This window comes from Mchenga conophoros, linkage group LG18, assembly GCF_057382185.1.
Source record: "Mchenga conophoros isolate Kocher_MC1m ecotype Shallow Benthic linkage group LG18, M_conophoros_male_GT1.1, whole genome shotgun sequence".
In the NCBI taxonomy this organism is placed as follows: Eukaryota; Metazoa; Chordata; class Actinopteri; order Cichliformes; family Cichlidae; genus Mchenga; species Mchenga conophoros.
This window is the reverse complement of record NC_140543.1, coordinates 15,013,429-15,027,622: the sequence shown is the minus strand read 5'-3', so window position 1 is coordinate 15,027,622 and position 14,194 is coordinate 15,013,429. Positions and strand designations below refer to the sequence as shown.

General features: G+C 40.2%; 1 protein-coding gene across 7 annotated transcripts in view; it reads right to left on the bottom strand.

The window, feature by feature from the left end:
* pde1cb (phosphodiesterase 1C, calmodulin-dependent b) overlaps positions 1-14,194 on the bottom strand; it is a 115,312-nt gene that overhangs the window by 17,143 nt on the left and 83,975 nt on the right. For all 7 annotated transcript variants that reach the window (XM_085253564.1, XM_085253565.1, XM_085253566.1 and 4 more), the window contains 8 exons: positions 12,136-12,249; positions 7,493-7,675; positions 5,454-5,520; positions 5,112-5,228; positions 4,680-4,820; positions 3,025-3,125; positions 1,343-1,471; positions 775-876 (listed from right to left, as the gene is read on the bottom strand). In XM_085253564.1, the coding sequence (XP_085109690.1) occupies positions 775-876; positions 1,343-1,471; positions 3,025-3,125; positions 4,680-4,820; positions 5,112-5,228; positions 5,454-5,520; positions 7,493-7,675; positions 12,136-12,249 (954 nt within the window). The remainder of the gene's footprint in view (positions 1-774; positions 877-1,342; positions 1,472-3,024; positions 3,126-4,679; positions 4,821-5,111; positions 5,229-5,453; positions 5,521-7,492; positions 7,676-12,135; positions 12,250-14,194) is intronic.

The window sequence follows — 14,194 nt, the reverse complement described above, 5'->3', positions numbered from 1 at the left end:
TGTCTAAATTGTTTAAGAGAGGAAACAGTTGAGAAGTTCCTTTTTTTTAATTTCTCCATTTTTGATTCTGCTCATATCTTCTGCTGTGCAAAGGATTTCTGATATTCTTTACCAAAGTATAACACCCAGAGAATATTAGCGACTGTAAAGTGTGAGGGAGCATTAATGCTAAAGAATACAAGCAGCACAACAATAATTCTGTCAAAGGAAGTGCTATATTTTTTTTCTGTGAAAACGAAACATTTTCTGCTAGCTCATCAGCAGTAGCAAAAGGACGGCATGCCAACAAACCTGCCAGCAATTTCTGGCAGCGGCTCTTTTTTTTTTAGCCACAGTGTGTAAATAAATTTCACCCTGCCAAATCTGGTGTGACTACACCGTAACTCTGTTGCAGACGTCCAGCACAGAGAAGCAAGCTGCGTTTGTGCCTGAGAGGCACCGTGGTAATTCTCTGTTGAATACCTGCACTGTGTAATGTGCGACATTTGGTACTATTTGGCAGCAAATGACTCGTTGAATTTAATTTTTTTATGTTGAGTAAACAACACCAGAGCAACAGAAATCCTCCCTTGTTTTTCATTCCAGAGGTCCACCTGATATAAAACAGGCCTGTTTATAGTGTTTCTCTCCATGTGCCTCCTTTGGGGCAGGATTAATTAGGTTGTAAATGGCAGGTGGTTAGTAAATGGTGGCTGATAGCGGGGGTAATGGGTATGTAAATTGCAGGGGCAAGGGCGCACATTATAAACTGTAATGAAGGAAATGGCAACTGACCCCTCCGGTTGTTGTAGGAAGTTCTTCATGGCCTTAACTTGCTGGAAGTGGCAGGACATGTCTGTAGCCAACACCATTTCCACTACTAAAGCCCGCAGCTCTCTAAATGAAAAAAGGAGAGAAAACGTGAGCCATGTGCAGCATAAAAAACGGTCAAACCTGCGGCTAATAAAAGCTGACTTATTTTGAAGTCTTTGTAATTAGATGAAGGCGGTTTTTGAGAACTATTTATATCTGATTTGACAGTAGCTTATGCTGTATGTAATCAGATTAGAGCTATCTTCATATAACAGTTCCATTTCTATAAAGTTGTTGAGCCTTGGAGGTAATCCAGCTTTGCTGATTTTGACTCTGTGTTTCTACTGTGTATAAGTAGCCTGGAAAAACAGGAGCTCAGTTTACTTTGAGTAGATGTTCATTGTGAGACTGCTTGACCTGTGCGCTCTGCTTGGTTTTATTCATGCTTTGTCTGTTCTTATGTGATATTTTTACATCTGACTTTTAATCCCCTTTGCTGTCACTCACCTATCCTGCACCCTTCCTATCATTCTCTGTCTGTGTTACTGACCTCCAGTCATCCTTAGAAAGGTTGTAGAGGATGTTCATTTCATCGTCGTCCTGCAGCAGGCGATAGGCTGCGCTGACATGATGACTCTCCAATACTGAACGATCATTATACAGGATAGCTGTGTCTGACCTGTCAGTCCAAAAGAAAGAAAACTCTTTTCTTGGGCTATTGCAGGGAAATCAAACAGCTCAGAAAACACATGAGGGATCCACAGATGTTACTAAATCCTTTAAACATTTTTGCAGATGCTAGTCAAAATCAAAGATCCAAATTGGTTGCCTACTTGAGATTCATTTAGCTGCTTCTGTTTTACTTTAGTTCAAAAACTGTAGCTTGATGACACTATAAAGAGTGCTGTGCTCAAAACACTGAGTGCACAACAAAGCTATTGCTGCAGTCTGGTAACTAGTGAAAGATCTGACATATTTCTTTCCTGGCAAATCCAATACGACATGGTCAAAGACTAAAATTTGGTTGAACTCTCACCTGCCAAATGCAACAGAAAAACAATGAAAAGAATAAACAGAAAAAATAAAGAAATAACATGTGGAGGGTATTATTTACTTAAACCTGCATCAAAGCTAACATATTTTTTTTAAAAAAACTTTCATTATTTATTGAAAGGCTAAGGAACACTGACTCTTCTAAGGTTCTAAATCAAAATGAATAAAATGACGTTCATGCATCCTAAAAATAGGAGGGCACTGGTCAAAAGAAATAATTTTGTTTCTCATAATAATAGATTTTAATTGTTGTGTTAGGTGAAATGCCAAAAAAGTTTCAAAGGACTGTAAGTACACCCCCATGATTTTAGGCCCATATTTTGCCCTAAAATGTTCTGTGGCTGAAAAACAAACCCAAATCATCACCTCTCTGCCACCATGCTTGACAGCTAGTATGAAGTGTTTGTCATGATATGCTGTGTTTTCACGAAATGTGACACTCTGCATCGTGGTCAGACATCTCCACCTTGGTCTCATCTGTCCAAAGAACACTTTTCCAGATGTTTTTGGGTTTGTTCAGGCCCAAAAAGAGAAGAGGTTTTCTCCTGGCAACCATTCCAACTCTGCAGCCTTCTTCCAACTGTACCGTCAGGAACATTAACATTATATCTGTGTGAGTTTGATATTGTCTTGGGGTTTCAAAATTTCTCTTAGCACTGCAAGGTCTGACCTTGGGGTTAATTTGCTGGGGCATCCACTACTCAGAAGATTGTAACATGTTGTTAACAAACACCTAAATGCTTTAGACCTGTAAGCTGCCAAAACTTCTGCTTTTACAGAGATGGTCACAGTTGCTGATGATCAATTAATCAAATGCATTTTATTATCAGCACCTATCAGCTACTTATCTTAAGTCCTATAGAAGCTGTAATGGTATACTTAGTTTTTCATAGCTGTATATAGAGTCCTGTGAATTGTTTTTCCTTTTTTTTCCAAATGATGGTAAATGTTTTTCTTTCAAGTTGACAAGAGTGAAAAATGCTGAGCAATTCCTTGTTTTGTAGAACAGATTTTTTTTTTTCAAGAGGATGAGTTTTGGAGTTCATCTGGACTCCCAACCGGGCTGGTTATTACTGCACTGCAGGCGATCACAGTGTGATTGTAAAGCCCTCTTGCTGCAAATGAAAACATTGATCGGGCGAGTCAGTGCCATGCATTTATGATTTAATGATCCATTACCTTGTCTGAATGTGGAAGTTGTTTGTGGTCCCCGTGTGCTCGTAGTCATGCACCGCCGCCGCAAAGATCATGGCAAAGATCTCAAGCTCAGTCAACCAATGCTGGAGGCAAAAGAAGAAGAAAAGAGGAGGACAAGGGAGCGAGGGAAAAGGAGGGGTGAGGTAAGGATGATGATGAGGAGGGCATTAAGACGGATATATAAGAGGGAACGGTGTTCAGGAGAAGAGGTAACGACATGGAAAAGACAGACATTGACAGGAAAAGGAGGTGGGGAAAGTAATGAACAGAATGGACAAAAATTAGAGAAGAGAGATGAGAAGCAAGTGAATTGAAAAAAGAGAGACGCAGGGAATAGAACACCAAGCCATAAAAATGTAGAGGCGAAAAGTGATATAAAAGATCCAGAGAAGTATGCGGCATGAGAAATACATTACCGTCAGGGATGAAAGGAAACAAATGGGAAGAAGGAGATAGAGGAAAAGGTTAGAAAAGCAAAAAAGAAAACTTCAGATAAGACAAGCTCTATTGAAAATTGCATTTTAAACTCTCACTTCATCACTTCTGGTTTCAGTTTCTCTGTGACGGTCTGTCAATCTGCTTTGTTCCACATATGTCACCAAATATTACAAAAAAAAAACCCACAAGTCTCTTTTTTAAGTTTACTATAAGTTTAGTGTCACAAGGTGAGACTACACATCACACCTTCCTATGTGTGTTTTTGGGGCATGTTGTAGCTGTTTGATGTGCGATTCATGATTACAGCAAAGAAGATAATGTCAGTGCAGCAGCACACTGTTGCAGGAATAGTTTGAGATAATCTTATTTCATTTCTGGCCAAGATGTCAGTGAGGAAGATCGATAACAACTCTTCAATATATAATTAGTTAATATTATTGGTGGATTTGCGGATTTTTTTTCAGTGAATCAATCATTAGTTTCATCTATAAAATCTAAAATCTAATCTGTAATCAGCACACTGTAATCAGGGCTTTTTCCCCTCTAAGATGTGCATGCATCTGAGTGCCCTCACATACACAGAGTGGGGATTTAGCTCAGGAAGCCCAGTCGATATTGGTGACTAATCAACAGTGGGGGGTGGAGGAGTCATTAAAAACAGGGTGGATGCATGATGGCTGATCCACCACTCACTGTATTTCCTCATGGGTCTGCTTTATGAATGACCTGTTGATTGTTGATTTAATGGAGTCTGGAGGGCCTGCAAAATGATAGATGTCCCTCACCTGCTCTCCAAGGAGCCTGTGGTTCTAGCAGTAATGTGGTTTTCTCCGCAAGGCACTGCCCAGAGAAACATACCATGTCGACAGCTGTCGCAGCCACCTTATTAAGGTGATTAAATAAAAACACTGGAAGCGGGGGCAGCCGGCTGGTTAGGGACTTTGAACTCAGGCTAGTGTTTTTTATTCCTTTTTTTGAATAAATGCTGCATCAGAAACGCCCTAAAGTCACCTCGGTGCAAAGAAGTGAAATAGGTCACCTGATAGTAAAAACAGCAAAAGCAGCAAAATCTATGGAGCAGCAATGATATACCCAGGAAAAAAAGGCAAGAGGTAATATTTTTGCTTGTTTCTTTTTAGCAGGTTACTGTATGTATGTGTATAACATTATGTTACCTAACTTGTCCATGTTTTACTCACCACCATGCCAGTCTTGAGTAGCAAGTAGTGCACAGTCTGTGTGACATCAGCAGCATGAACCAGGTTGTGGTAGGGGTTTTTATGTTTGCTGTATCCGACCTCAAGGGCCTCAACAAATGACACCACCGCAGAGATTGGGATCTGACATTAGACAAAACAACAAGAAAATGTAAACAGGAAACCCTTCTCCAAGATATCTGGTGACTTGAATGATGTACTATCAGTTGAGATGAAATGTGGCCAGCCCCCTTCATATAATGATTAAAATTTAGTGAGATAATCTTATTCTAAGGTGGAGAGGAGAGTGTGCCCACATCCATCAAATAAGGAACAGTGAAGATTCTTACTCATACTGAATAGTTTTTCTTGTTTTAATGGCATAAACCACCACATATCAGTTTCAGGTGGTACATTATTTCCTTGGGGCTTTACCTTGAAACGACTAATGAGATCATATCTTGTGAGCAGCTCGTAGAATATGAATTTAAGTGCGTGGTCTCCACTGGCCTCATTCAGAGCGAAGACATCAAACGACCACTTGTCAACATTCTGTATGAAGGAGAAACATTTAAATAATGACACCATCCTTGTCAAACAACTTATTCATCCTCTACCAACACAAAAGGAAAACACACAACACAAACAAACGGTGCCAAAAGTCCACTTCATATAAATATTTCAGAGTATGTCGATTTTCACAGCGTGTATGTGTGCACCAAGTAACTTTTCCTTATGCGTATGTTTCTTTTTGAATGTGAGTGCGCACGTTAATACCTTAAGCACAGATATGACAGAGGCCGGGTAGCTGAGTCCCACCATATTGGAGGTACGCCGGTACATCCTGTTTGAACGAGATAAAAACATCAAATGAAAAGCACTGCTGAGTGCAAACAGCAGAGGTTACTACACCAACCCCAAACCACAGCCTGCTGGTTTCCCTAAAGCTTCAAATATGCACAACTCACTGTGAAGCTATATTAGACAGGTTAGGTTGAGAAGAGGTAAATGCTTTGCAAGCTAGTCTTTTTTTCTTTTTTCTTTTTTTTTTTACATGCAAAAGCTTTATCCTCACATATGAGGATAAAATATGGTTTTACTTCATTGCAAGCTGCAACACAAGCTACATAATTCCCCATGAGACCAACGAGTCATTAGATTCAGTTGGATGGCTACAAAATTAGTGTGTGGTGCTCAGCATCTCGCAATTTAGTGGAATAAGAACAGATGCTAGAGATTCAAATTTAGCATCACAATAGTTGTAATGAACGGCAGATATCTATACAGATAGTGGACAGCTCAGAGTGCACCGCGCTGTTCCACATTTTCACTTTAATCCTCCATTTTCCAATATGGCTTCACTGTAAAACAGATTAAGAAAGATTATAACTCACATGTTAGAGGCTTACTGATTTAAACAAATACATGTTGCATGTTACTGTGTGATAAAGCACAGCCTAGAGCTGTATGCAGCTCTCCGAATGATTGTGCTTAGCCAGGCTTGCCAAGGAACTGATGATGTATTGTTGACTCAGGTGAGAGAGCCAGCGTTCCAAGGATGCACACACATTTCCAGCAGATTGAAATTTTAACCAAAGAGTGTGGCTTTAAATTTTGAATTATTTCCTCTCTCTCCTACTTGTCAGTCGCTCTCATTCAGTTTGGTGCTCACACGTTCAGATAAGGCAGTCTTAAGTAAGAACTTCATCACCTATCAGCAATAATATACCAGAGATTTACATTGCAAGACAGAAAAAATATATTATTTACATATGTATATATATAGTAATTGAATAATAAATATGCCAAACGGTTTGCCTCTCTCACCTTTACTGCTTTGAATCCTTCCTCCCTCTGCTGTATACCTAAGTATTTATTAAAGCACCAACAGATGTAAATAAAGAAAAACCTAAAAACAGACAACCCTCCTCCTCCAGCTTTTGCTTATCTATTCTAAGAGCCTCTTATATATGAGCTTTACACCTGCCAAAAGTAAAGTCTCAAACTATTTTTTTGGCTACAAAGAACTACTATTTCCCTCGGTAAAGGATTCTACTTAACCTGCACCCCTGCCTCTCACTATAAAGTCTTTTTTGCTTTTTAGACACCTCATACGTCTTCATCTGAACTAGAGTAAAAAGACCTGCGGTCAAAGTCTCCTGTCATGATTTGATTATCTAAAGATTGTAAACAATGACCAGAGGAGAGGCACTAGTTCCCTTCCAGACCACTTGAATTACTATATGCTGAAAGGTTATTATTGATCTTTTTGTCTAGTAGTGCCAAAAACATGTTGCCAACCCCCAGCTTTAATAACTACTCTTAAATTATGTACAAAAGAAAGTTCTATTACTGCATTTTAGTATTTGCCTTATTGCCTTCAAATGTTTTTCATGATTCATCTAAAAAGACTTATGTCATATCAAATTTACACATCAACATATCATCTATCCAGACACAAACAAAAGCAAACAGCATGTGCAATAAAATGGGTGACTTAAAATAAGTTTCGAGCCTCTGCATAACTCAGTTATTTACTATTCCTCATTAAATTACACAAAACTTTGAACTACTTTAACAAACAAAAGCAAACAAAACAGCTTTAGAACACCATGTCTTCTATCCATTTGTTATGCAAGGCCAAACTAAAGACGCTGATTGAACTGCTTCAAGTCGTGACACTGATTTGGATGCACCAATAATAGATTGGCAAGGGGGGAAATAAAAGGTGATAGGCCATGAATTATTTAGGGATGATGGCTCCAGGCTCGGATGTGATCGTGGAAGTGTTTTTGTGCGACACAAACAAATTCTACCTCTCAACAAATATTCCAGCCTGAACGGCGTGGACGATGCTTCGGAAGCGAGGTTTTTCCTCGTTACGTCTTAGCATCAGGCCCATCTGTCGGGTAAAGGTGGAGGCCAGCCAGTCTCGCACTTCTGAAGGCACCGACTCGGACTGAATGTCACTGAGTTCATCTTCTGTGTCCACCAAGCGCCTGGAAGAAACCACATCATTATTATTATTAGTAGTGGTAGTAGTAGTAGTGCAAGACAGAAATAAAGGTACAAAAAAGGAAGATGCAGAGACCAAAGATTTACTAAAATATTTATTGTTTATTGCACATTTACATTCACAAAGGATAGAACTCAAATCCTAATGCTGTCCATCAAATAATATTGCCTCTTATGTAAGATCAAAACAACCCAGGCCTCTTGAAACACCAGGACGCAGAATACCAATCCAATTTATAATTCTCCACAGCCACCCTGTTGTGTTGACATGTATGAGGGATCAAGAGCAAAGCCTGCAAACCCTCTGAACTAAATACATGCTCGCATGGCAGAGAGAGTGAGAGAGAGATGGAGAGGGGGGTGGGGGGGAGAAAGCATTCACAACATAGGTTTTATGGCGCTACATGGATTCTGCACTGGATAGTTCATCATCCTCCATCCTAGGGTGGCGCTGCCATTGCTGACCCTAATCGGACTGGATCTAGATGATGAGAGGTTTTCAAAATTCCATAAGCCTGGTCGTATCTCAGATTTTGGACCTCCACTGGACTTTTGAAATATACTGACCTACTATATTTCCTAATAATAAATGTTAAAATGTGCAGTGACACCAATGATTCTATGACTTTACCCAAGTAATTTTCTATTTTTAAACTTGGCCAGAGGGGCAGCAGAACAGAAATTATTTGTATTTTGTTCTTTTGAAATTTAAAGACCACTTATTAAATGTATATACCCCTTGCCCATGTTTGTCACAGAAAACTTCAGTGGTAAGTGAAGTACATGTATTTATACATTGATGAAGAGTAAATTTCTCACGTTGAAGGTAATGCAGGTCATTTAAGGTAAAAAAGCAAACTTGTACCATCCCTTTGTCTATCTGATATTGATGCTTGGCCAATCAGCAGCTATGTCAACCTCTGAGAAAAAGATCTGGCTACCACTTGAAAGTGTGAAATGCAAAAATATTGATTATGTAAAATGACTCTGATATCTAGATGATGAGAGGTTTTCATAATTCCATAAGCCTGGTCTTATGGAAGACCAGGCTTATGATCCAACTATTATATAGTTGGATCATTATTATTGATCCCTAAGTGGCTTATTACCTTGTTGTGGCTGAGGGCTTTATCTTTTACCCCTAAACTTCAGAGGATTCCCTGGTCCTTCAGGTAAGATCCACCAATCATCCAGCCTGGACTGGTGACTGTATTACAGAAATTTTTATTTTTGACTATACATGCTGTCGGTTAAATGTCCTATAAAAAGAAACTATAATTGGAAAAGAAAATTGTATCAGGAGGTCATACTTAGAAAAACATCAGAAATTGTAGTTGTTGGCCAAGAAATTGCAATCAGTCCATTTATTAACATCCCTTTCCTGTAAAAACATTTGTTGTTATTGAGAAAATGATGATGAGAAATCCACATCTGTGTGTAAATGCCTTCACTTGCCTTGAAGAAACAAATGAGGAGGGCTTGTTGTTCTCATCATTAATTAACGAGCTAACTATCATTAATTAACAGTAGTAACAATATTTTAATGTTCCATTAAGCTGAGGTGCAGCAAACATTAACAACTTATCTACTTCTGGGTAGTTTATGTGCCCCACGTTTTATGTGATAGACTCCAGCCTCACTATGACCCTGAACTGGATACACATGAGAAAATGAATGAATGGATGTTATAAAAATGTGTTGCTTGTAAGAATCTGATCCGAAAAGTATGAAAAATCTGAAAAGCATTGATCAGCCTTTTATAGTATCAGGATGATTATCAGAACTGATGTTCTGAATCTTTCCAGTTGTCTCCAAATATTTACTGCTTACAATTTATTACAATATCCTGCATTATAACATAGCAGCATTATCAGATTGTTAATATGCCATAAAAGAAAGAGGAGAACAGAGAGGGAGTTGCAGTGTCGAGACGAGGTGTTATCTATGGTAGTACAGATGTTGCTGAGGCAGACGTAGATGTCCACATTGTTATGATGTATTTTAATGATGGCAGTTTTTTTACATGGCTAAGGTTAAGCCAATGAAAACAACCAATCTTCTGTTGCTGTGTAGCATGAGCACACTAGCAGAGAACCTGTTTCACACAGCCAGCCAAACGTGTCTCCAAATTGCTGTGTCAGTGCTGGTCTGGCAGCACACATTTTCATTCTGGTACAGGAGGAAATCATTCTGGCTTCTTTATATTTCTTTAACCCAGTCACACCTGTCTCTGGTGGCACTGAGCCCAGGATGCATTGATGCAAAACTCCACTGGAAAAATCTTGTTTTGGTCTACAGGAAGGCAAGCACCAATATAATAATGATCAAACTCCTACATGTAAAGATGCCCCCCACAGGTTTTAGTTTCTTTTAGGTAGCTAGCTTAAAGGTTATTTTTTCCAGCTGCCAGCAAAGAAGGAGATTTAGAATTTGCTAACATACAGCCAGCAGGAAGCTACGGCTGAGCTAGACTGAATCAGCTGGAGAGATGATCTGTGTGATTAGTTGTTATGTTGTGAGGCAATGTGGGGGCTGCTTTTCTGTGATTAGTTATTATACCAGTGGCTGTATGTAAGTTACTTGTCAGACATTCTAGCACAGGGTAGAAAATTAAACCAGTATTTCAAGTTCTGGTCTGTAAATTCTATTTAGAGTCATAAAAACTAATTAAAATCATGACATATGACTATGGAAGACATCCTGCATCGTCCCGGTCCCCAAAAAGAACCGGCCCAATGAGCTGAATGACTTCCGACCGGTGGCACTGACGTCACATCTTATGAAGACTCTAGAGCGGCTCTTCCTCAACCTCCTCCGACCACAGGTACAACATGCCCAGGACCCACTACAGTTTGCATACAAGGTGGGTGTCGGAGTGGAGGATGCCATCCTGTACCTCCTACACAGAGCCCACTCACACCTGGATGGGGGAAAAGGCACGGTCAGGATCCTGTTTCTTGACTTTTCCAGTGCCTTTAATACCATCCGGCCCTGTATGCTTCAGGAAAAACTGAACAGGATGGAGGTGGACCCCTGCCTGGTGGCTTGGATCTCCGACTACCTCACCGACAGACCACAGTACGTCAGGCTGAAGGACATCACGTCTGACACAGTGGTCAGCAGCACAGGAGCACCACAGGGAACTGTGCTGTCCCCTCTTCTCTTCACCCTGTACACCTCTGACTTCTGCTACAACTCTGAATTATGCCATATTCAGAAGTTTGCAGATGACACGGCCATCATGGGGTGTATCTGGGATGATCAGGAAGAGGAGTACAGAAGTCTGGTGAGGAACTTTGTCGCATGGAGTCACACAAACCACCTGCAACTCAACACCTCAAAGACTAAGGAACTGGTTGTGGACTTCGGGAGGTCCAGAGAAGGTCCACTGCCAGTTCAGATAGAGGGGGAGGAGGTGGAGGTGGTCAACAAGTACAAGTACCTCGGGCTGTGGGTGGACAATAAACTGGACTGGTCATGCAACACAGAGCACCTGTATAAAAAAGCCCAAAGCCGACTGTACTTCCTCAGGAGGCTGAGGTCTTTTAACATCTGCAGGAAGCTCCTGAGGATGTTTTACCAGTCAGTGGTTGCTGGAGTACTTTTCTATGCTGTGGTGTGCTGGGGGAGCAGCACAGCAAAGAGGGACTCATCCAGGCTGGAGAAACTGATCAGGAGGGCTAGCTCTGTGGTCGGCATGAAGCTGGACACTCTGGTGACAGTGGCAGAGAAAAGGACATTAAAGAAACTGATGGACATTATGGACAATGCTGGGCATCCTCTGCACACGGCCATAAACAATCAGAAGAGTCTGTTCAGTGACAGGTTGCTTCTCCCCAAGACAAGAACTAACAGACTTAAAAACTCCTTTGTCCCACACGCCATCAGACTGTTTAACTCCTCTCTGGAGGGGAGAGGGAGGGGAAACAGGAGGACAAAGGAGGGGGTAACAACTAAGCTGTAGTGCCTCTTCACCTCACTGTACAATACCTTGTGCAATACTTTTTGTAAATAGTCAACAGTGCAATAGACTCAATACTTGAAATGTGCAATTCACTTGTATTTTTATTTTTTATTCCTATTTATTCTATTTATCCCCTTTGTATATTTTATTTATATTTGTCTCTGTATTTATATATGTGTGTGTGTGTGTGTATATATATATATAACAGTTCTGTAACTGTAACTTCGGTCGTTGCTGTGCTTTTTTTGGAAGTCGAATTTCCCAGAGGAACCCACCCGAGGGATTAATAAAGTTCTATCTTATCTTATCTCTTATCTTATATGAATTATTCTATAATCTTTACTGTAGCACTGATGCCAGATTACTTAAGCCAGTTTCCACTTCAGCAAATTCTGGCCTTAGAGCTGCAGGGTTTTCTTGATAAATGGACCATTTCTTGATAAATTAACCATTTTAAAGCAACTTCCAACATTTTCTTACCTTGTTTCCTCGATGTAAACAGATTCCAGCACAGACGCCGCATACTCAAGGTTTTTCTTGAGGTCAGTAAGTGAAGCCTCTCCTCTCTCCAGTTGCTTTACCAGACATCGTAATCTAAAACAGAGATCCAAAAGTCATTTAACAAATGGGATTACACCTATGACATATGACATGATAAACTATCGTAAATGATATTGGATTAACCCCATCTGGGTTGTGTTCCTTGTGTGTGTGTGTGTGTGTGTGCCAGTGCCAAAACAAACCCGTATTTGCAGTACAAATTGCAAAGTAGGCAGCAATAGACCACAAACAAAATACAGCTTGACCTATAAGCTAGATTTAACTGTGATTTTTTGGAGACGCGGGTTTGTCCGCCCACACAAAGTGACTGAACAGCAGTACAGCAGCAGAGAACCAGATAAAACTAAATTCTCAAACTTACAAGATGAGATTCACCCTCCTGTCCTTTTCAGACTGGGATGAGAGAAGTTGGGCTAGAATAGCGTTAGATAGCTTTTCTCTTTTCTATACTTTTCCATTAAAACTTCCTTGAAAATATCATGTCCTGTCCAAATGATTTGTATAGGTATAATACCATCCAGTAGGGCATTTTCACAAGAGACATTCTAGTCAAACACGGGTAAAAAGCAATAATGACTGCATTTCTTATATTCGTGAGCTACAGATGGTTGTTATTTTACATGCTGGGTCACTGCTGGGACACTTAATTGGAACTGAACAATTGTTAACATTATTAGTTTCACCTGTGCTTTTTTCTGCTCTGACGAGAGACACTGTCTGCTGTTTGAAAGGTCTCACCGTTCTAAAAATTGCACATCTTTGATGTGTGCACACTGTGTTTTGACAGTTGGCTATTTTAAATAAAGCAGCTCTAATATTGCTGTTCCAAGTGCTCCCAATACGTGGCTTTTGACACCAAGTCTTTTAAAAAAAATTTTTTCATGCCTGCAAAACTAGGTTAGAGTCGCATGTTTTTCTTAGATAGTTCAGATTCTATTATGCTCTATTATTAAGTAATACATGTGACTATAGACCCATGTGCAGAGTGTAATATCCTCAAACCCTCAAGTCCAATAATAGAATTAAAGAGAAAAGCAAGTTCCATCTTCCATTCTTGCACAGAGTAACCAGTGTGTGCACCACCTGCTGCTGTGCTGGAGGTCATGCTTTACCTTTCACAGTGAAAGCCCAGAGAGGCTACGCTTGTTGTTGAATTATTAAGCAGAGCGATGGGGGAATAGGAGCGTTTCGATGCACTCATTGATTACATTCCCTGACAGCAGTAGCAAATTTTACCAAGCAAAGACTCCAAAATGTTTCTGTGAAAATGCATCTCCACCATTTTGGTTTCCTTTAGACCACTGAAAGACGTTTTCACAGAGAAAGAGAGAGAGAGCATGCATTTCAACATGTATACCTGACAGCAAGGCCAGTAACACACACTTTGCTGTACAGAAACATCAAAATCAGCTTGATTGGCAAAAGATTTGTGAGAGTATTTATGTTAGTATGTTAAGTTACAAGGCTATAAGTCATTGCTGTTATGTTGTGTTTGGTCCCATGTTGTTATTGTTCATTCATGTGATCGCCAGTGTTTTCACAGCTTAGGGTTGTGTTGAGCTTGGCTACCGATGATGGAGGCTACGTCCACACTAGCCCGGATAGATTTGAAAACGGCGTTTTCGTCTGAAAACGCTCCGCATCCACACTAGCGTTTTCAGTCGTTTTCACAGAGTTGCGCATCCACATTGAAACGGCCGAAAACGCTTGCGCTCCAGTCCTGTGCATGCGTGAAACGCAACAAGATTCGGCCTGCATCATTTCTGTCTGCCGCTTTATTACTTTCCGGCTCTTTGAAACATTGCGGCAAAATGTCGAGGAAAAGCATGGAGTTATTTAAACGGACTAACAATGAGGTGGAGTTGTTGCTGCGAGTAACACAAAAGTACAAAGTTGCCAAAGGGAGTGAGAATGAAAGAATTTGAAGAAAAGCTATCTGGAGCATGTACAGACTGATATACAAACAGAACAACTGCTT